We start from the raw sequence: 23,663 nt of genomic DNA on the forward strand, positions 1-23,663 counted from the left end.
GAAGCGCGGAGAGCTGGGCCGAGCATGCTGAGAGCCTGGGAGACCCGACGCCAGCCGGGATTTCCGTCTCTCTCTCTGTGTATATATCTAAACGAGTCCCTCTGTACATGTATTTAACCGTGGGTGCACGTGCGTGTGTCTGTGCGGTGTACGTGTGGTCTGCGTGTGTGCGTGTGTGTGGCCGCCCGCGCGGGGGCAGAGCGAGTGGGTGCCCAGGAGGCACCCAGGGCATTGTTTGTCTCGTGACTTAGTACCTCGCAAGCCCCTCCTGTACTTCACTGAACGGTGGCACTTTGGCGGGGTTGGAAGCAAAGTCGGACATTAAAGGTCATTTCTTCTGTGCGGCTTTGAGTAGTTTGTGAACGGGGTGGCAGGCCGATGTTGAGTTGCCTTTTCGTTCACATTAAGGTGTGCCCCCGTCTCTCCCGCTGGCCCTGTGGGCAGTGGTTGTGCCGGCCCCCCTTGACCCCGTTTCTGCCTTTGCCATTCCTGCCCTTCAGGGCTAAACAAATCTGACCCTGTGGCCGAAAGTGACGCCCTGGACTTGTCCCATGAATCCTTCCTGCCTGCTTTTGACCGTTCCCATATCCAAATCTTCCTGCTGTGGACAACATAGGGCAATGTCTGGCCTGGCCCTGATCCCCAGGACCCGGATCCTAGTTGGAGCTAGCAGGCCAGCACCCTAGGTGGGCCTGTCACCTGTGAGGGGACTGGTCCCTTACCTCCTCCAGCATCTTCTGACCAAACACTGCATTATTTGCCTGTGCCCATGGAACCTGAAAAAGAGAGCCAGACTGCAGAATTTTCTGGACAAGATAAGGATCCGTATGTCAATGCAACACCTATGGGCACAGGAACCCTCCTAAGCTCAGCTAACTGGCCAGCCTGCCTGGGAAAGAAGCACTGAGGAAAGTCACGCAGAGAAGAGGAGCATACCTTGAAGAAGGTAACTTCCGTTCTAGTCTCAGCGCTGCTACCAATTTACTCTATGACCTTGAGAAGGTCACATCTCTTCTGGATCTTGGTTTCCCATCTATGTAATGACAAGATTGATTCTAAGGGGCTTCCCTGGTGGCGCAGTGGTTGGGGGTCTGCCTGCCGATGCAGGAGACACGGGTTCGTGCCCCGGTCCGGGAAGATCCCACGTGCCGCAGAGCGGCTGGGCCCGTGAGCCGTGGCCGCTGAGCCTGCGCGTCCGGAGCCTGTGCTCCGCAACGGGAGAGGCCACAGCAGTGAGAGGCCCGCGTACCGCAAAAGAAAAAAAGATTGATTCTAAGGTCTTTTCTGCCTCTAAAAGCCACCAGTTTGCTAAAAGAATAATGGATAGGGAACAAAACAGGGAGCATTTTTCTTCCCTGAAATTAAAAAAAAGAACCTAAGAGGAAAACCCCCACCCCAGTCCCTTTCTCTTCCTGCTTTGCTTTTTCTAAGTTGAGATTCATTAATTTTTCAAATGGTGAGAGCTTCTCCCAGTAATATTAGCACATCAGTCATTTATTCTATAGGCGATTGAAATAGAAAATCCCTTAATGGGGGAGGGGCAGTCATTCATTTAGCTGAAAAGTGTAGGGGTATCAGGCATGGCTGGATCAAGGGGCTTAAACAGTATTGTTAGCTTGCTCACTGGCTCTTATCATTCATCTAGCTCCCATCTTTTAGCTCTGCTTATCTTTATATGTTACACTTGTTTCCTTTCTGCAAATAGCTTTCTCACACCATTCTTACAACTTGAGCCCCCTCCCCAAGGAGAAGTAAGATTTCCCAGCATATCTGCCAAAAAAAGAAAAATAAAGAAAAAATCCAGAGAAGCTAGATGTTCTGTATCACAGACCCCTTTGAGACTCTAATGAAAGCTATAGATATACCTTCCAGATAAAAAAATGCACATACAAAAAAATTACATTTTCATACAATTTCAAGTGACTCACCTCTGTTTAAGATCCTATGAACTAAGCATGATACCCCAGATTCACTAGTTGTTTGAAAAAACAATGTTCAGAATTCTCTAGGCCAATCCCCTCATCTTTACAGATGGAGAGACTGAGGTAAATAACTTGCCAAGTCACACTAACCTAGGACTAAGACCTGGATCTGCTACATCCCTGTGCAGTACATTTTCTCCTCCCTTGTGCTGCCATCTTGGGGTTGAGTATATCCTCCAACAGAGAGTAGGTTTCTTCTTGCTGCTGTAGAGAAAAGGGAGTCCTAGGGAAGGAAGAGCCTGCACCCAATTCCCAGAGAAGAAGGAACAGTTTGGGATAGTCCTCTGGAAACATTTGCTTAGCAACACAAGTCTTTCAAACAAGTCTGACACAGAATCCTGATACAAGTGCAGTCTGCAGTGAAGTGAAGAAAAGAGGACAGAGCCTCGCCCCCTTGGCCTCCTCCTCCATGTCTTCAGCCCCTTCCCCTCGCCTACCCCAAGCACCTGAGGGCTCCACGGCGTGAAGTTTGAAAATCCCTGGTGAATGGGACTTGGAGTCAGTAGGACCTGGCTTCAAGTCTTGGCTCTGGGTGACCTTGGGCAATTTACCTGCCTCTTCTCATCTGTTTCTCCATCTATCAAATGGACATGATCTTCACAGCCTAGCAGGAAGCACAAAGGATTTGATGAGATCACTGTGGCATAAATACTGAACTGTGAATCACTGGGCAAATGCAAGTTATAATTTGGACTTTAGATATCTGAAGCCACAGTCACCAAAGGTATTTCCTGAGGTGCTCAGTTACAATGACCTCACACATTACTGATTCTTGGAGGCCACCCAGGCAGCACAAAGAAGCAGTGGCAGCCTCCTACCTCTTTCCAGAAGGAAGGTTGGCCAAGCAGTGGCTCACATCCCTGTAGAGGGCTAGGTTCCATATGTGCCCCCAGCCAGGGCCTGCATTATGCTGACCTCTCCAGGCTGCCTCACTGTGTTCTGTCTACCCCAAGGAAGGCCTCGAGTTCCTCAGGAGCCCTTGGAGTGAACATGTCCTCTCTGCTCTGACCTCACAACTGGCCACAAAGCAGCCTACTTTATCATCTCTAACTACCCAAATACTGCTGGGTCGTTTGTCACCCCTGAGGCATGCACAGGGATACTTCTTTACACCAACCGAAGTAAAGAAGGAAGTGGCTTGGCAAGGGTAGTAGTTAATCCTGCAGCTCTGGGCTCAAATCCCACTCCTGCCATGGGTTCTAAACCTCAGTTTCCTTAACTGTAAAATAGGGATAATAATAGTACTTACTTCATAGGGGCATTAGGAGGATCAAATGAGGTCATGAGGGTAAAAATGACACCATGCCAGTCACCTGGAGAACATCCAATAAGTGGTAGCTATTTGCAGAGGTATTAGTTATTTAATTCATTACTTTGATATATGAAGTTTAAAAAATGTGAGTAAAAAGACAAAACAAATTTGGTACTATTCGTCAGATATCAGGGTTTTAGGACTCAGGGTCCACCTTGAAGAAGAAAGACACAAGTTTATGACAGAGTAAAAGAATTTTATGTCTTACAGCATGAAAAAACATATTACTCAAGGTGATGATCAGCCCAAACTAAAAGGAAAAGTGAAATTTAATCAAATAATGTTATAGAACATTCTAGAGTGACAAAGCCAGAATAGGTGTGTGAGAGAAGTCTGGATGTCTTAGGGATAGTGCATCCCGTGACGAAGTAGTGGGAGGAGGGGACACAGGGCTGCTCTGAGCATGTACCTGGGTTCAAGGCCCAGCTCCACTGTCTGAACCAGCTACTTAGGCCTGAGGCTGATTGCCCTGTGTGGAAATAGGGGATGTGGTCAGCACTGACTTCACAAGGTTGGCATGAGACAACATATGAAAGAGCTTGGCCCAGACTGGGCACTGTTTTTATTACCTGTGGGCTACCTTACATATCCTCCTTTCCCGCAGTTCTCAACTTTCTTAAACCAGAAGCTCCTTTAAGAATCTGGTGAAAACCAAAGAAAAGTAAGCATAACAGCCCAAATGTCACCTACAATTCATGCCCCCCAAATCTCCCAACAGACATATGGAACCCATAAACTTTTCAACAAATTTTACTCCCTTGATATACAGAAGTAGCCAAATCCAGAGAGAAATATACACACGAGACATGCTAGCCCTCAGGGAGCCCAGCCTGGATGAGAGGTGGGCAGGTCACCAGGGAATTTGAGTGTGTGACAGGAGTTGGGCGTCTACCACCACCCTCACTTGGTAAGACCCCAAGTGTCAGGCTCCATCTTCCATTTGGGGCATGGAGGTGATGGATAAGTGCCCTGGGATCTTGGGAGTGGGCTGCATGGGACCTAGGCAAAGTACTGAGCATCACTCCTCCAGATGAAGAACAGGCCTCCTCCTGCCTGCTGTCACCAAGAGGTCCTCACCAGATGCCAAAAAGTAGAACAGCAACCACTCCTCAGCTCAAATTAGGGGTTGACTTCCAACCAAACCTGGAAACAGACATGGCAGCCTCTAGCTACCCCACCTTCTCTCAGCAGATTCCTTCAGTATGGTCTTCACCTTACCCCCCCAGTCCATGGAATCTTTATTTTGTCTGGCTAAGGGTGAGAGTCAGGATACAAAGGCATGGCTGGGTCAACTTAGAAGAAATTGCGTCCTTCCACAGCCTTCCCACATTACACCTGGACCTGCCTTCTGAAACTTAAGAACCAAGCATTGGCCATGTTTTTCTTTGGCTTCCCCTGGAAAACCTTTCCCTTAGTCAATGGGACTAAGCTGGCTTTCCCTTAGTCAATGGGACTGGCTGGCTTGGCTACAGTCAGAGCCTCAGTGTATGAGTTAGTTCGCTGAAGTGTGGGTGTTGGGAGGTGGAGAGGGGACAGATGTTCAATCTGCTCCCATTCCTGCTCTAACCTCTCAGCCCTCTCCTTCCCCACTCTGCTCCAGCCACGCTGGCCTCTACTGTTCCTCAGACTGGGGAGCCTGGCTCCCCACTCAGGGCCTTTGCACTTGCTGGCCCCTCTACCTAGCTCTCCTTCTCTCCACACGGCTTCCTCCCTCACCTCCTTTGCATCTTTGTTCAAGGGTCACCTCTCAGGGGTCATCTGATTCCTCTGACTGTCCTATTTAAAACTGACCTCCTCACTGCCCACGTCATCTAGCCCCTCCTATAGCCCTTTCCCACTTTTATTTTCTCCATAGCACTTATTGCTGCCTAGCATGTTTTATATTTTATCTGTTTTTATGTTTGTCTGTCTCCCCATGCACACTAGAAATACAAGTTCCATGAGGGTGGGGATTTTTTTTCTGTTTTGTTCAGCATTGTATCCTCAGCGTCTAAAGTAGTGCTTGCCACCTGGTTAAGTGTTCGAATATTTTTGAATGAACGAGTGTATGTTACCTCACCATGAGTGTGGGAGTGCTATCATAGTAGGAGAACAGAGTGCTAGGGGAGCTCATGGCAGGGGCTCCTACCTCTAACTTGATGACGTGAGCTGGGGCAGGGGGCAGTTCTGGTCAGGGAAGGCTTCCTGTAGGAAGTGGCATCTGAAGAATGTCAGCTGGGCCCTGCCTACCCAACACCCACTGTGGTTCCGTTGTTAGTGCTTTCATACACCACCTGGGTGGAGATGGGAGTCTAAAGGCCAGGTATCTGGTCATAGCCCAGCTCCTAAGTCTCCCCCCTCTTTAGGCTTCTGTCTACTGTCTGACAATCAGAAGCATTGAGCCAAAGACACCCCTAAGCTCTGCTGATCTATGATGCCGCTTTTGTTCTCTCCTCAATGCACAATCCTCACAGACGAGTTACTTTTTGGAGACAACGTCATAGTGATTAGTAAGATAAACAGCATTGGCCCTTGCTGATGGCCTCATTCAGAAAAGCAGCATCTATATAAGAAGCTTCCGGAACTGCTCGGGAGCAGAGGAACGTGCTAAAACCTGGTGACTGCCCTCACATATAGTGCCAGTTGCTTCTGCTGAAAGCATGTTTGTGTCTCCACCAAACACCACCTGAAATCCGGCAACCACTTACACCTGTATGTCACGCCCCCGTTTGTTCTTTCATTTAGTCTACAAATGATTGTTGATCTGGGAGCCAAAGAAACAAAGGCAAATAAAACGCAGCCTTTGCACTCATGAACATTTCAGTCTGGAAGAGGAGATTGGACATTCCCTCCAAACAAGAATTCTGAAGGGACACAGACATCGTCAGTGCCATTGGAGGCATGTAAGTAAAGGGCTTTGGGAATTCAAGGGAGAAAGGATGCAGGTTGAAGCCCTAACCTTCCATGTGATGGTGTTAGGAGGTGGGGCCTTTGGGAGGTAATTAGTTTAGCTGAGGTCATGAGGGTAGGGCCTCCATGATGGGATCAGTACCCTTATAAGAAGAGGGAGAGGGCTTCCCTGGTGGCACAGTGGTTGAGAGTCTACCTGCCGATGCAGGGGACACGGGTTCATGCCCCGGTCCGGGAGGATCCCACATGCCACAGAGGGGCTGGGCCCGTGAGCCATGGCCGCTGGGCCTGTGCGTCCAGAGCCTGTGCTCCGCAACGGGAGAGGCCACAGCAGTGAGAGGCCTGCATACCAAAAAAAAATAAAAGAAGACGGAGAGATACCAGCGCTTCCTCTCTCCACCATGGGAGGACACGGTGAGAAGGCAGCCACTTGCAAGTCAGGAACAGGGTCCTCACCAAGGACAGGGTCTGCTGGCACCTTGATCTTGGACTTCTAGCCCCCAGAACTGTGAGAAAGAAATGTCTGCCACCGAGTCTGTGGAGTTTGTTTGGCAGCCCAAGCTGATGAATACAGGAGGATCTAAGAGGTCAGAGATGAGAACCCGGGCGAGGAGGGGTCTAAAAGAGGTGAGAGATGTGAGAGGTGACAGGGTGGGTGTGTAAAGGTCTGGCCCAAGCAGTTGCATGTCCAAAGTGATGCCAGAGCACAGTTTTCCTACGACAGGCTGAGCAGGTACGGGAATCCCCACCTGACAGACCAGGAAGCTGAACCACTAGAAGTTCCTTTCCCAGGTCCCATGGCTGATGAAGGCGATAGTCAGAACAAGACTCCACACTGCCTGGCCCCAACCTAGAATTTGTTCTCTCCTACTGGATCTGTCTGTGAGATAGATGTGTTTCAAGCCTAGATTCCAATCAAAACATAGCTTGGAAAGTGGTGGTACACCCTGGTCCTTAGGGCTGAGTTCAAACCCTGGCTCTGCTCTTCATCAGCTGTGTGGTCCCAGTGAAGTGATTTAACCTCCCTGAGCCTCAGTTCCCACACTAGAAAGACTGCCATGATAGAATCTTCTTCACACAGTTGCTATGAGGAATAAATGAGCCAATGCTTGGAACTGAGAAGTGTTGGGCATATCGGAAATGCTCAACTAGTAATAGCGGTTACGTCAGTATCCTCGCTGTGAGGAAACAGGGAGAAACCTAGGGTCTCAGCACTGGCCAACAGGAAAGTTAAAAGCTTTTGTCTGAACCAGGATTAACAGGTGTTAGAGGGTTCTCTTCTAAAGCTACATTATGTCCACACTCCAACTCTTCTGAGAGAAGTCCTATCTGGGGAGAGGTGAGAATAAAAGAAAACCAGGAGAAAATGAATAGTGCGTTCAGATCATCCGAATAGGGGCAGATGCTACCAGGGCCTGGTGAGCAAATCTCGGTGGCAGAACTAGATTCAGGAGCTGGACTCACAAGGAGTCTTCTAGTCGAGGGGCTCTCACACTCTTTGACTGCAACCCACAGGATGGAACACTGCACATTGCAAATCAGTACATGTAGATATAGATATACAGATATCAAGGTTTCTCAGTCTCCTCACTGTTGAAATTTTGAGTTGGATAATTCATCGCTACGGAGTGGGGAGGGGGCTGTCTTGAGAATTGTAGGATATTTAGCAGCATCCCTGGCCTCTACCCACTTGATGTCAGTAGCATTTCCTGCCCCCTTCAGTTGTGACAATTAAAATTGTCTCCAGACGTCTCCAAATGTCTCCTGGGAGACAAAATTGCCCACAGTTGAAAACCACTAATGCACACAGATATAAGGAACAAAAGTTTCATAAAATTTATCCTTACTTACAAAATGTACTCTGGTATTTCTCATTTTGTATTATTAGATGTCACTTTTTTTAAAGTGCCAATTGTGGCTCACTAACTTAATTTCACAGTGCAAGAACCGTAGTAGTTTGAGGAACACTGTTCCAGGCGAGGCTTTCTGCTTATCCCTGGCCTTCAGAAACTCAGTTGTAACTGTTTTCCAATGTCATCTGTCCTTCCCAGAGGGGAACCCTTATTGAGAATTGGGAAGATGTTTGGGTTGGGAAAGTTACATATCGTCTTAGGATCTCTGTCCCACCCTCTGTAAAATGGAGATCAAATGCCTACCTCAAAAGGCTTGGGTGGACAGTAATGAGATAATCCCTAGAATAAGCACTATCTCTGAGCAACTGCTATGTGCCGGGCACTGTGCTAGGGGGTTTACATACACATTTTCTCATTTAATTCTCATAGCATTTCTATGAACAAGGGACTATGTTTACCATTACTTTATAGATGAGGAAACTGAAGCTTGGAGAAGCTAAGGATGCAGACTTTGGAAGATGTGGTGGTTTTCAAATATTTCTGCAGGTTCTTCTTATTAAGAGGTGAAGTCTAATTATTCACTCCTTGAATAGAATGCAGCAGAAGTGACCCCGTGGGACTTCCAAAGTCATGTAACGTAATTCAATCCCCATGTCTTTCTCTCTTGGGATGCTTGCCCTTGGAGCCCACCTGTCATTTTATGAGGAAGCCCAGGCCACATGAAGAGGCCACAGTAGATGTACCTGCCAGCTGAGGTCCCAGCCAACAGCCAGCCTCAACCCCCAGACATGTAAGTGACCCTTGAGTGAGAACCACCCAGCTGAGCTCAATTAACACCCAGCATCATGACAGGTAATAATGAAGGACTATTGCTGTTTTGCACCACCAATTTTGCTTTACGGCAACAGATAACTCTTAAATAAGGGAAGACCTAAGATTTCTACTTAGACAGTATGACCCTGGAACCCACACTTACAACCATTACCCCTAGGGCCAGGAAGGGTTTGCACTTTGTGGTTTGATTTTTTCCCCCCAGCTTTATAGATGTATAATTGACAAGTTAAAATTGTATATATTTAAGGTGTACAACATGATGTTTTGATATAAGCATACACTGTGACATGCTTACCACAATCAAGCTAATTAACATATCTATCGCCTCACATGTTACCTTTTTGTGTGTGTGGCAAGAACACTCTCTTAGCAAATTTCAAGTATACAATACAGTATTATTAACTATCGTCACCATGGTGTACATCAGATCTCCAGAACTTATTCATCCCGCATATCTGAAACTTTGTATCCTTTGACCAACATCTCCCCATTTCCCACACCTCCCAGCCCCTGGCAACTACCATTCTACTCTTTGTTTTTGTAAGTTCAATGTTTTTAGATTCCATATGTAAGTGAGATCATACAGTATTTGTCTTCTGTGTCTGGCTTATGTCACTTAGCATAATGTCCTCCAGGTTCATCCATACGGTTGCAAACGGATTTCCTTCTCTTTCAAGGCTGAATAATAGTCCTGGGTGTGTGTATAAATTTTTTTCTCATTGTTCTGGAAGCCAGAAGTCAGATCAAGATGTCAGCAGGGTTGATTTCTTCTGCGGCCTCTCCCCTTGGCTTGTAGATGGCTGACTTCTCCTTGTGATCTCACACAGTCTTTCCTCTGTTCCTGTCTGTGTCCAAATGTCCTCTTCTTCTGAGGACACCAGTCATATTGGATTAGGGTCCACTCTAATGACCTCATTTTATATTGCTGACCTCTTTAATGACCCTATCTCCAAATACAGTCACATTCTGAAGTAGTGGGGGTTAGGACTTCAATATATGAACTTGGCGGAAGGGGGCGGGCAGCAGCGGGGAGTACACAATTCAGTCCTTAACAGGTATCCCAAGAGCCCTGGGACTAAAGCCAAAATGTTAGAACACATCAGTGAGGTAGACATTATTACTGTCTCATTTTTAGGCTTAGAGTAGTTTAAGTAACTAGTCCAAGATTAGGTGGTTTCCAGGTAGCAAAGCCAGAATTTGAATTGAGCAGCCCCTCTGACTTTGCTCTACACGCCCCTTACCTGGAACAACCTTCTTTGTATGTTGAAGGAAGCACCTCTCGCCTTCCTGCTTCTCCAAGCTCCCTACTCCTTCCCTCTGACTCTGCCCTGTCTCTGGTCTTGAGCTTTTAGAAAACAAAAGCCGGGAAACCTTGCAAGCTTCTCCTGCTTCCGCCATCCATGCCTCACTGGAAGGAATGAAGCACAAAGCCTACTGTCTGCTTGAATGAAGGGAAAGGGCAGAAAGGCGTGGGGCAGAAACGTGAGTGAAAATCACAAATGTCACTCACGACCCAAATGTCCAATCAATCCCCATCCAAAGGGTGAATCCAGCCACTTAGATGCTCCGCATGCGTGATACACGTCAGGATGTAGCTCGCTGACTCCACACCTGGCTGAGGAATCCAGTCCACACAGCTAATCTAGCTCGAGACCATCCCTTATGAGCGTCCGCAAAGCAGGGATTGATGAGGAAGCACCTGCTGCAGCATCAGGGCTGAAGCAGCCTCCTTCCATCCCTCCCTAGCTGACCCCAGGACAAGCCAGCAGGTTTCACAGGAAGGGGCTCCCAGGGCAGAGACCGGTGGCTGTCCTGACACAGCAGAGTCAGCAGGGCTTCCCCTTCCCAACTGGAACACTCTGCTGCCCCAGCGAGCCCGAGAGGCTGGCCAGCCCCTGGCTGTGATGCACCCAGGGAAACACCTGGGCAGGATTCTCCCCCTCACCTGCCCCCCACTTGAAATCACCTACACGGAGATGTCAGAAGGCACTGGATCTTCCCCACTGCAAGGTTGAAGCCCCAGCTATTCCAGCACAGCTGTCCTTGAGCATTGTCCCTAAGGTCTCTGAGGGACCGGTGTTCTTTCAACCACTTGCTACATATTGCTGAGGCCTCCTCCAAGCCAGCCATGCTTAGGATACAGTGGTGAGTAGACAGAGCCAGCCAGCCTCTCTGCCTCGGCGAGGGGGATGTGGCGGGAGTGCCAGCCGAATGGAAACTGGAATTCACAGCCCGACTGTGCCTCCTGCGCCGGTGGCCCAGGGGCCCTCCCCAGCATCTGCTGGGCATGAATTGACATGCAGGAAATCAAAGGAGTCCACAAGGGCAGTTTTGTAGGTGGGCATCAGGGGACAGAGAGACAATACTCTCTTTTTCCCAGCATCACTGGTCTCTACCGCTCTCCCGCTGCCGACCTACTTTATTTCCCTTGACAGAACCCCCCTTCGTGTTTACACTCCATGTCTTCACTTGCTCTCCCCCGTTTCCTCTCCCATCCTTTGTAAACAGGCTTTCATCCCCACCACTTCCTGGGAACCATGCTTGTCATGGAGGGCCTCGATGCTGCCAAAGCCAAGCCTTTTCTCAGTCCTCATCTTCCCGCACCTCTCAGCAGCATTTAGCACAACTGATCAGGCTCCTCTGTACTTTTAAGCACTTCTTTCGCACAGTTTCCAAGCTCGCTGACTACTCCTTCTCAGCAGAGAGCCTTCTCATCTTCCCATCCTCTCGGTGTTGAAGGTCCCCACTGCTCCGTCCTTGGACCTTCCTCTTCCCTCCCTGGTGACTTTATCCAGTCCCGTGGCGTTAAAGTCTATCCACACCGTGATGACTCCCAAATCATGTCACCAGCCCAGGCCTTTCATAGGCAGCTCAAACTTCACATGCTCCCAGCTGACCTCTTGTTTCCTCCCGAATCCCAGTAACTGTATCACCATTCACCTGATTACACAAACCAAATATCCCAGAGTCTCTTTGACTTCCCTGTGGATCTCAAACCCCACATCAACCGTCAATAGGCTTGATGGCCTCTTTTGCAAAACGTATCTGGAATCCATCCACTTCTCACCGCCGCCACCATCACCTTCTCCAGCAGTTGCCTCCCAACTCAACTCCCTGCTTCCCGCTTAGAAAACTGTCCATCTGTACCACCCTCCCCAGCTGCAAGAATGGTCCGTTTGAAAAGTAAATGAGACCATGCCCCTGCTCAAACACTCCAATGAGTTCCCACTACAAGAAATCCACATTGCATGCAATGCTCTGCTCCCCCATTTCTTCTCCCACCTCCTCTGCTATACTCTCCCCTCCCTCTGCTCTAGAAACACACTGGCCCCCTTGATGAACACACCAGGGATACGCCTTTCTTAGGGTCTCTGCCGTTGCTGTTCCCTCTGCCTGTGCTACTCCAGATATTTACAGTTGTCACCCCTTTGGGACTCAATTCAGATGTCACCACCTCAGAGACGCCTTTGCTGATCACTGGTTGTAAAATAGATCACCCATCGCTGCAGCTCCTTACCTGGCTTTCCTTATTTTATAGCACTTATCAAGAGCTGACCTGTTTGTTTACTTATTTATTTATGGGCTGTCTCCTCCATTAGAAGGTGAACTCTACCTGGGCAAGAGCTTGATCCCTTGTATTTACTTCCGGATCCCCAGATCAGAGAATAGCAACTGGCATATAGCAGGCACTCAGTAAATAGTTGTTGAATGAATGAATGATGTTCTGGTATCTGGTCCCTGGCCAGCCCTCAGGGAGTGCTGTGCCAGTGCCGCCTTTTCCCAGCTGTGAGACTGATGATGAGCGCCTCTTTCCAACTTTGCTTAAAATCTGCAGTGATGGGAATATTTATACCACAGGAATCGGTAAACGTGACAAATCAGGGCTTTGATTTTTCTTTTTTGGAAAGCAGTTTACCAGTACACCACTTTTAATCTCTGAAGAAGCTCTTTCCTCAAAGAACTTTGGGACACTGGGAGCTCAAGCAGCACTACCTCTGGGCCCTGATGACAAAATCTGATCCTGAGCTAGAAACGGAAGCATTCTGTTTGGAGCAAAGCTTGGTTTGGGTGCTGTGAGACCTAAAGGGAAGACATCTCCATCTGGCCTTGAGGGTTTGCAGCTTTGGGCGGGTGGGGACTTAACCCCACAGGAGAGGGTGAGCTCTGGAAGCACCAGGTGAGGGAGCCGCACTGGTCACACTTGCGGCTACTCTTTCATGCAACTTGCGGAAAGCAGTTATTACGGAGGTGGGGGGAGAAAAGGAACTCACAGGGGCTCCAGAAATATTGGGGGAGACTCAGAAGGCCTGAGGCTCGATAGATGGGGGTTTACTGGGCAGAAATATCGATTATACTTATTCGTGTGACCAAATTTGCACCCTCTGACCGGTGGGACTAGAGCTAGCCCAGTTTGGAAGGACATGGGCACTCAGAGGCTGGTTCTTGTATCTGAGCTGCCAGCTTTTAGTACACAGAGCTGGGGCTGTGGTTCTCTGACTCAGAAAGTAGAAGAGCTACTCAAGGGCTTATTAGAAATACAGACTCAGCACTACCACCTCTGGCCTCCTCCATCTGATTTAGTAAAGCTCCACAAACTGCATTTTTAGCAAATGATCGAGGTGGTCTGTAGACAACATGTTAAGAAGCATTGTACTTTAACCTGCACCCCGTCAGGAAAAGGATCAGATTTTACTCCCCTCCAGATCCCCTAGAGGGTCTGCTGTCTTCGGGGACCCACTTGGGTAAACACTGAGTTGGAAGAGCCATTCCTCTCTCCCCTGGTCACTGACTTTTGTCTGCCACCTGCCTTAAGCCCAGGTGGCTTCAGAGAAAGGGAAACTCTCATCTGACCCTCCTGCCCCAGATTGTTGACCTCCCCACCCCTGCCTCCAGCGAGGAAGAAGCTAGGCCAGGGGGTAAAAGGGCGATGCTGTAACAAGCTCGGAGAGACGGTTTCCAGAAACCAAACAGCAGCTGTTTTCATGCCTTTCCAGTCACACCAGGAAGTTTCAATTTCCTCCTCTTGCAGGCTCATAAACATTTGGCGTTCGGTTTCTGTTTTCTGCAACTGCCGGAAGCTACCTTCGCCATTCCGGGCGGGGGCGCAGTGCACGCCCAGGTGCGCGGGGCTCTCCTGCGGGCGCCCGGGGTCGGGCGCCGCCGCCGCGTCTCCATCTGCGCGCAGCAGAAATGAAGCCTTCCGGGGCCTCTCCTTGCCGCCCAGAGCCGGCCTTCCTTCCTCTGTACGTGCAGAGACGGGGAAACAGTTCTTTAGACACCGCAGTGACTGAGACCGCTCCGCTGCCCCTTCCCCTGAGCTGGTGCCGGGAGTGGGGCAAGCTCGGCGCTGAGGAGGACCCGGGCGCCACCTGCCGTCCAACGCGCCTAAGCGACGGGAGTGTGAACGCACCAAGTTGCTTTGCAATTCCCTGGCCTCCCCAGGATTCAAGTCGAAGAGACGGAAGTGCACCAAACACCAAGGGAGTGGATTTACTGAACTTCTTCCCTGTACCCGACAGGTAGGTGTACATCTGAGTCCCTTTCTGGAGAGCTTTGGGACTAGTGAGGAAGATCAGATTCAGACTGCATTTTTCTCCCTGGGCTTTACAGAGGCGTGCCAGGGACTTCACAAAACTATGGGATAAATGTGGGGCATCTCCTGGAGTGCCAGTTTTATGGGGTGAGACAAGAATTAAAACACTTTTAATATAAAACTAGAATTTTAAGATAAACAAGGGACTTGAAAGAAGTTTTCCTCTCCCTATAGCCACTTGCAGTTGACCTCCCTAGACATTCTGGGTTCTGCATTCACTCTCTCCTGCTGTTAGGGATTTTTTAGTGGGAAAAGCTGAGAAGCTCTAGATAAAGAAACAGGAGCTGTTGAAGAAGCAGTGGAAAGTGCAGTTAGGTAAGCCTTGACTACATGGAGGCCTCCAGGGAGAAGGTGAGGCAGGGGCATCCAGGAAGACTGCTGAGGAGGGGGAGCTGCAGCCCACCTGGAAGGATTTGGGAAGGCAAAGTGGAGGGGAAGTGAGGGGAGAGGAAGGCAGGGTATTCCTAGAGGGAGAGACAACAGAAACACAACCTAGCTGGTCCCCACTGTCAGTGGAAAAAGTGGGCGGCGTGGCTGTGGTGTTCTGGAGGCCTCTGAAAACACAGCAGGAAATATTTTTTTCTTTTTTTTTTTATAAATTTATTTATTTATTTATTTATGTCTACATTGGATCTTTGATGCTGCACGTGGGTTTTCTCTAGTTGCAGTGAGCAGGGGCTACTCTTCGTTGCAGTGTGAGGGCTTCTCATTGCGGTGGTTTCTCTTGTTCTGGAGCACAGGCTCTAGGCACTCAGGCTTCAGTAGTTGTGGCTCACAGGCTCTAGAGCGCAGGTTCAGTAGTTGTAGCGCCAGGCTTAGTTGCTCCGCGGCATGTGGGATCCTCCCGGACCAGGGCTCAAACCCATGGCCCCTGCACTGGCAGGCAGATTCTTAACCACTGCACCACGAGGGAAGCCCAGGAAATATTTTTAAAATTAATAATCTGTTGAGAGTGTGAAGACAAAGGCAACCTCATACAGTGCTAAGGGGTGATCTTAGTGCAGACATTTTGGAGGACAGTTTGGCAATATCTGAAATATTTCAAGTAAACATTCCTTCAGCAGAGCATTTGTAGGCCTCTGACCCACAGGGAGACTCTTACAAGCCCCCAGGGATGTACAAGGATGTTTACTGCAGCTTTGTCTGTAGAAGGGAAACATGGAAATGATGCAACTGTCCATCCAGAGAAAAACGCCTAGATAGATTATGCACATCCCTGGTGTGAAATGCAACGTGGTGGTTAGCAAGAATGCGGTCCCTGGCTGTATGCTGACATAGAAAATCTCTAAAATGAGGTGGACACTATGGAAAAGGCAGATTACATGATCATACATATAGTTTCATTCCATTTACGTACATTTTAAAGCTGTATGTTTGAATGTATGATTCTCAGCCGGAACTGGGAGTGAGAGTATGTACTAGGGAAAAAAAGAGGAACAGAGGAGGTCTTCTCTTTTTATTTCATATATTCCCTATCTTGGCTTTTTTGTATATAGAAAAAAAATATATATATTCCTAAGGTACTCTAAGGTTTTTTTTTTTAATTGTGGTCAAATACACATAACATAAAATTGACCATCTTACCTATTTTTAAGTGTACAGTTCAGTGTTGTTAAATATATCTACATTTCACACTGTTGTGCACCAATCTCCAGAACTTTTTCATCTTGCAAAACTGAAACTCGTTCAACAACAGTTCATCCACCCTCCACCCCCCCGCCCCTGCCCCTGGCAACCACCATTCTACTTTCTGTTTCCATGAGTTTGCCTAGTCTAGATACCTCATGTACAGTATTTGTCTTTTTGTGATTGGTTCATTTCACCTACCATAATGTTCATTTTGTAGCATATGTCAGAGTTTCCTTTTTTTAAGGCTGAATAATACTCCTTTGTATGTATATACCACAATTTGTTTATCCATTCGTTCACTGATGAACATGTGGGTTGATTCCATCTTTTGGCTTTTGTGAATAATGCTGCTATGGACATGGGTGTATAAATACCTCTTCAAGACCCAGCTTTCAATTCTTTTACATATATATATATCCATAAATGGAATTGCTGAATCATCTGGTAATTCTAATTTTTTGAAGAACTGCCATACTGTTTTCCATAGCAACTGCACCATTTTACATTCCCACTAACAGTGCCCAAGGGTTCCAATTTCTCCACATCTTCACCAACAGTTGTTATTTTCTGGGTTTTTTTTCTTTTTTAAATAGTAACCATCTGAATGGGTATGAGGTGATATCTCATTGTGGTTTTGATTTGCATTTTCCTAAGGGTTAGTGACGCTGAGGATCTTTTCACATGCTTGTTATCCATTTGTATATCTTCTCTGGAGAAATATCTATTCAAGTCCTTTGCCCATTTTTAAATTAAATTATTTTTTATTGTTGAGTTTCAAGGAAGTTTTTCTTAATATAAATTTTTATTTAATTTACTTATTTTTGGCTGCGTTGGGTCTTTGTTGCTGCACACGGGCTTTCTCTCTAGTTGCGGTAAGCGAGGGCTACTCTTCGCGGCAGTGCGCGGGCTTCTCATGGCGGTGGCTTCTCTTGTTGCAGAGCATGGGCTCTAGGAGCGCGGGCTTCAGTAGTTGCGGCACAGGGGCTCAGTAGTTGTGTTTCACAGGCTCTAGAGCACAGACTTGGTAGTTGTGGTGCACAGGCTTAGTTGCTTCGCGACATGAGGGATCTTCCCAGACCAGGGCTTGAACCCGTGTCCCCTGCATCAGCAGGCGGATTCTTAACCACTGCGCCACCAGGGAAGCCCCTCAAGTAAGTTTTTAAGTCAGTTTTATTGGGGTATAATTTGTATAAAATAAAACTCACTCTTGGGGGAGATAAACTAAGAGTTTGGGATTAACATATACACACTACTATGTATAAAATAGATAACAAGGACCTACTGTATAGCACAGGGAACTATATTCAATGCCTTGTAATAACCTATAATGGAACAGAGTCTGGAAAGGAATATATATATATACATATATATGTGTATATATGTGTGTGTGTGTATATATATATATATCTGAGTCACTTTGCTGTACACCTGAAGCTAACACAACATTGTAAATTAACTATACTTCAATTTTTTTTTAATGGTTTAAAAAATTTTTTAACTCTTTTGTTAAGAGTATGGTCTGATAAATTTTGACAAACGTATGCATTCGTGTGACCAATACCAAAATCAAGATGTAGAAGATTTTCAACACTCCCCAGATTTCTCTCATGCGCCTATGCAGTCACTCTCTTCCCACTTTCAGTCCTAGAAACCACTGATCTTCCCTACAGTTTTCCCCAGTGTCATACAGATGAACTCCTCCCTGGAGGAACTAAATATGGGAAACCTGAGTCTTAGTCACCTCATCAGACCCCGTGTCTCTCTTTTTTTTTTTTTGAATTTTATTTATTTTTTATACAGCAGGTTCTTATTAGTTATCTATTTTATACATATTAGTGTATATATGTCAATCCCAATCTCCCAATACGTCACACCGCCACAACCCTATGCTGCTTCCCCACCTTGGTGTCCAGACCCTGTGTCTCTCAGAGTGGAATCTTGTGAGCTGTTTGGAGGTCTTTCTAGCATCTGAAACACAAAACTTTTTCATATGTATATAACCTTCTGTATCTGGCTTTGTCCACTTAGCATTATGCTTTTCATTCATGTTTTGCATGTATCAGTAATTCATTTCTTTTTTATTGATGAGTGGCATTCCATTTTATGGATAAACCACAATTTGTTTATTAATTCCCCAGTTTATGGACATTGGGTTGTTTCCAGTTTGGGGGTATTACTAATAAAACTACTGTAAACATTTGCCTACAAGTCTTTGTGTGTGAATGTATGTCTGTTTTCCTTTCTTTTGGGTAGATACCTAGCAGTGAGATTGCTGAGTTGTATGGTAACTTTATCAAAACTGCCAAACTGTTTTCCGAAATTGCTGTACCATTTGCATTCCTGCCAAGAATGTGTGAGATTTTTAGAAGCTCCACCTCATCACCAACATCGGTATTGTTAGTCCTTTCAAATTTAGTCATTCTAGTAGGTGTATAGTTTCCCTTGTGGCTTTAATTTGCATTTCCCTAATGACTAATGATATTGAACATCTTTTTTGTGTTATTTGCCCTCCGTACATCTTTGGTCATGTGTCCAAATCTTTTGCTCATTCTTATTGTTTTTTTAAATCTTCTTATTCATTTTTAAGAGCTCTTTATATATCTTAGGCCCAATTCTTTTGATATATACGTGCTTTGCAAATATTTTCTCCCAGTTTGTCCTGTCTTTTCATTTCCTTAACAGTGTTCATGCTTTTTATTGTCCTATAAGTAAATTTTGAATTTAAGAATCAAGCAAACCCGGCAGACAGCTCTGCATGGTTGATGAGGCTTTTGGGGAGGAAAAGTTGGTCTTTGAGCAAAGGAATGCAGAGAAAGGAAAAATTTGTCCTTCTTCCTTGGGAGGACTGAATGGAAAAGAGAAAAGACAATTGCTCCAGGTTCAAGCAATGTCCAAAGCTTCGTTGGCTGACTCTGCTCTGCAAGCAGAGTGAAGGTGGAGCTCCCCGACAGGATCAAATAATGACATGAATAAATGTGTAACTGCAGACAGGGGTAAGTGTTAAAAAGGCAAGATGCACAGTGCTCTGACAGCTGAGGACCAGCCCTCTGGCCTGGTGGGGGGTGGCTTTCCTAAGGAAATGAAGCCTGAGCTAAGCTTTGAAAGAGTGGGAAAGGGAGCATTCCAGGCAGAGGGGACAGCCCATGCTCTGGCAAGAGGATGCTTTCTGAAAGGCCAGGGTTCATGGTGCTGATTGAAAGGCAGACAGGGACCAGACCATGCAGGGTCTGGAGGACTTTAGGTGGGTTTTTTTGTCTTCATCCTAAGAGATTGGGATCAAAAAAGTGGGTGATGTGATCAGATGTGCATTTTGGAAAGATTAATTTGGCTGCTGAGTGGAGAATTAATTAGAGAAGAAACGGAGAATTAGTGTTCCATCAAAGTTAGTTATTCCATCTCTCTAAAATGGCCATAATTAAAACAACAACAAAAAGCCCAGAAAGTAACATGTGATGACAATGATATGGAGAAACTGGAACCATTGTACATTGCTGGTGGGAATGTAAAATGGTACAACCCCTATGGAAAACAGATTGGCAGTTACTCAGTAACTTAAACATAGAATGACCATTTGACCTGACAATTCCACTCCTAGGTATATACCCAAAAGAATTGAAAACAGGGACTCAAACAAAAACTTGTATGTGAATGTTCATAGCAGCACTATTCACAATAGCCAAAAGGTGGAAGTAACCCAAATGTATATCAGCTGATGAATGGATAAACAAAATGTGGTATATCCATACAATGGAATATTATTCAGCCATAAAAAGGAATGAAAAGTACTAATACATGCTGCAACATGGATGAACCTTAAAAACATCATGCTAAGTGAAAGAAGCCAGATACAAAAGGCCAGATGCATGATTCCATTTATATAAAACATCTAGAGTCAGCAAATCCATAGAGACAGAAATCAGATTAGTGGTTGCCAGGGCTAGGAGAGGGGGAAATGGGGAATGACTGATAATGGGTACAGGGAGGCCTTTGGGGTGGTGAAAGTGTTCTGGAACTAGATGGCGGTGATGGTTGCACAAAACTGTGAATATACTAAATGTCACTAATAGTAAATTTCATGTTATGTGTATTTTACTATAATAAAAAATTTTAGTTTGTCCTCATATCCCCTCATCTATGCAAGAAGGAAGTTGATTTCATTACATGCTTCTGGTCCTAACTTTTTAAGATGCCATAACTGCTCAGCTAGTGTACGTTGCTCTCTGACCACCCACAGGATGACTTAAGTAAAACACTGAATAGGCAATAATATTAGACCATAAAATGAGGAAGTAACTCTTTTCAGTGTCTTTTAGTCCTTCCCATTACGTCAAATTGAAAGTCTGACTTTGATACTAGTAAAGCCCTAACACCCCTCTAACGCTTTCTCTCAACCTCTCTCTCTCTCTCTTCCTCCCCCCATCTCTTGTTTAGGTACAGAGAAAGCACACCTCAGGCGCAGCCCTTTAGATAGGCAGCCTCAGAGCTCAATTTTAATCATATTGTTTTGTTTTCATTGTATTTACTTTTGTTGAAAACTTCTCTTTGGAGCAAGTGGCACTAGTATTTCAACTATGCAGATTACATAAAATTTTTCTTTTAAAATAGATTTTAGGGCTTCCCTGGTGGCGCAGTAGTTGAGAGTCCGCCTGCCGATGCAGGGGACATGGGTTCGTGCCCCGGTCCGGGAAGATCCCACATGCTGCGGAGCAGGGAAATTATTTTTAAATATATATTTTAAAATAATAGAGGACCACAGAAATAGCAAAAATCATGGTGTGGCTATGCTAATGACTGAAGTGTGGGAAACAGTACAGTGTTCAATTACTGCTGCTACTTCTCAGGGTCTAGAGGCCATCAAGCCTGTGTAAATTATGGGCTGTGGACAAAGTTCTGGCTAAGACTCGGCTAGTACCAGCCCTCACCCATCTCCCACCCTGTCACTGTGTCACTGTGATGGAGCGAGGGGAGTGAGCCAGGGAGGCCTGCGGCTTGGAAATTAAAGCTGAGGAGACAGGAACTGGCTTCTCATCCAAGGCCCTTGAAGCTGACCTTGAGGGTAACTGGGGACTCAGCTGTGACTCCCTCACAGAAATCCTCAGCAGGGGAAGGGATGGATGAATGGTGAAAAGAATCAATCAACCTGATCAGACTCACTGCTTCTCAAACCCCACCTCATCCTCCCGAAGTGAGAGGATCTGTTAGAAACAGGTCTTCATGAGTTGTGCTCACCCTGCTTGTCCCAGTTACCCTCCCAAGAGGATGCTACTGGCAGAGTCCGTTCCTGTGAGAAGAGGTCATAATAGCTCTCCAGGCAGCCTCCACAAGCACTCAGACTTCTTCTCATCATTCATCCTATTCAAGGAGCCCCTCAGAGCAGGGATTACTAAGAAGCCCCCAAATAAGTACTGTTTCTAAATCTAAGATCTAAAGGGCCGTTCATTTTAAGGTATAATAAAAGCAGCTCTCTGTGCTTTAGTTCTTAGAAAAATCTTCCTAGATAAAACATTTTGAGGAGTTTCCAATGTCCTTCAAACTGATGCCTTGAGAGCCCCAGGACTTTAGCATAGACAGCTGGGTTAAATAGCAAACCAGCTCTGTAGCTTCCTGAGGGGAGGGAGGATCTATAAGAAATGCTAAAACATCACTGGGATAAATTAGTGGACAAGTTAATTGGTCTCATTCCTGCTCTAAAAGGCAGTTCTTGATGGGGAGATTTTTTTTAGAATCCACTCTTTCCTAACATAGACCTAACTCTGTACAGTGCACGTGTTTGGTCAGAGTCAACAAAACATTGGTAATCATGGCAAAGAGTAGGTTGCGTAAAGCTCTAGTTCTGCCTGTGCCTGGGAACATGCTCATACAAATGTTTCTTCTCCCTTTAAAAACAGAGTTTAAAAAAAAATAGGTATTCAAATGATGATTATGTTTTGGCTCAAAAGGTATCACAAGTCAAGATATAACTTCGTACAACTCCCCAGCAGAACCCAGACAAAAGAAGAGCCTCCTTAACTGAACTCAGCTCCTAGAGTAGAAAAGTCCTGTTTACAAACTTGGAAGAGATGGGTGGTGGGAAGCTAAGGGACAAGACTGGAAGGTCAGGCATGGGAGGGGTCCTTGTTGAACCCAGGGACTGTTTGTATGTAATCATCAGCACATGGCCTCACAAGCAGCCCTATCCTGGGACTCCCAGACACAGGAGGGGGAGACCCAAGTTCTACGCACTGATCCAGAATGAGTGTTAAACTTTCGGTAAGAGACCTCCACCTAGAAAATAGGTCTCAATCTGTGGGTGTCTTCTGCCCTGAAGTCAGGCGAAAGAGGAGTGGAAGGTAGATAGTTGATGTTGCTTCTTGCTGTTCCTTTTTGCCCACACCAGAAAATAATTAATTTGTTTTCTTCCCAAGTGCCTGGTGGTAAAGAGTGATTAATTCATTTGAACCATGCAGGTGGGGTAGAACTAAAGTATGCTGAAAATAATTGAAGTTAGCCTCACAAAATCAGTGGGCACCTCACCAGAGGTGAAACTTTGAAACTAAATAATGGACCTGGATAATTTGTTAAATAATCTTAATTTTGTACCCTTTAACCTACCTCCCCAAAAGTTGTCTGATTCAGAAAAATCACAAAAGAGAGTTAACAAGAGAATAAGTACATGGAACAATAAGAGATGCTCCCCTGGATTTTTTTCTTAGAACATTAATAGGCCCTACTGGGTGGTTAATCTATTTCTATGTGTTTTGGTTTTTTTTTTTTCTTTTTTTTGGCTGTGCCGCGTGGCTTGCGGGATCTTAGTTCCCTGACCAGGGATTGAACTCATGCCCCCTGCAGTGGCAGTGCAGTCCTAACCATTGGACTGCCAGGGAATTCCCTATGCATTTGTATTTGTAGAAAATCTGTTCATTCATCCCCACTAAGCAAAATCTGAAGGGCAAAGTTTGACAATATACTTTTGGAGAGAATGTTGGCAAACATGTATAGTACTCCTGGGAATGGAAGTGAAGAAAACCTCTTAAGGAGGTAGACACTTCAGCCACCCCTGAGCTAAGGAATTGCAAATGCTGACTGCCTCCTTAGTAAGAGGGGGAAGGAAGAAATAGAGAGTTTAAGCACAATGAAATATTTTGATAAATCGTCCTGCCCATATAACAACATACCACAGTCTGGGTGGCTTAAATAACAGAAACTTATCTTCTCATAGTTCCAGAGGCTGGAAGTCTAAGCTCGAGGTGTTGGCAATGTAGGTTTCTCCGATGCCTCTCTCCGTGGCTTACAGATGACTGCCTTCTCACCATGTCCTGACATGGCCTTTTCCCTGGCCTACGCATCCCTGGTGTCTCTCCCTCTGCTTATAAGGTCATCAGTCTTATTGGAGTAAGACCCTACCATTATGATCTCATTTAACCTTTATTACCTCCTTATAGGCTCTATCTCCAAATACAGTCACATTGGGAGTTAGGGTTTTAACATATGAATTAGGGGGGAAACACAATTCAGTCCATTACAGTGTATGAAAATTTTCTGGAAGGATACGCAGCAAACTGTTGCTAATATCACTTCTGGGGAGTGGTGCT

General features: G+C 46.1%; 2 protein-coding genes across 3 annotated transcripts in view; both read left to right on the plus strand.

Annotated features, from left to right (window-relative positions):
- The window catches only part of ADRA1B (adrenoceptor alpha 1B), a 93,496-nt gene that overhangs the window by 58,970 nt on the left and 10,863 nt on the right, over positions 1-23,663 (plus strand). The window contains exon 3 of the mRNA XM_024750632.1: positions 13,949-14,389. Within this exon, the coding sequence (XP_024606400.1) occupies positions 13,949-14,389 (441 nt within the window). The remainder of the gene's footprint in view (positions 1-13,948; positions 14,390-23,663) is intronic.
- The window catches only part of TTC1 (tetratricopeptide repeat domain 1), a 73,335-nt gene continuing 63,747 nt past the window's right edge, over positions 14,076-23,663 (plus strand). The window contains exon 1 of one of the 2 annotated variants that reach the window (XM_024750621.1): positions 14,076-14,389. The gene's annotated coding sequence lies outside the window, so the exon portion shown is untranslated. The remainder of the gene's footprint in view (positions 14,390-23,663) is intronic. The other variant, XM_024750620.1, reaches the window with a different exon arrangement.

The sequence above is a fragment of the Neophocaena asiaeorientalis genome, unplaced genomic scaffold (genome assembly GCF_003031525.2).
Source record: "Neophocaena asiaeorientalis asiaeorientalis breed wild unplaced genomic scaffold, Neophocaena_asiaeorientalis_V1.1 scaffold527, whole genome shotgun sequence".
NCBI lineage: Eukaryota > Metazoa > Chordata > Mammalia > Artiodactyla > Phocoenidae > Neophocaena > Neophocaena asiaeorientalis.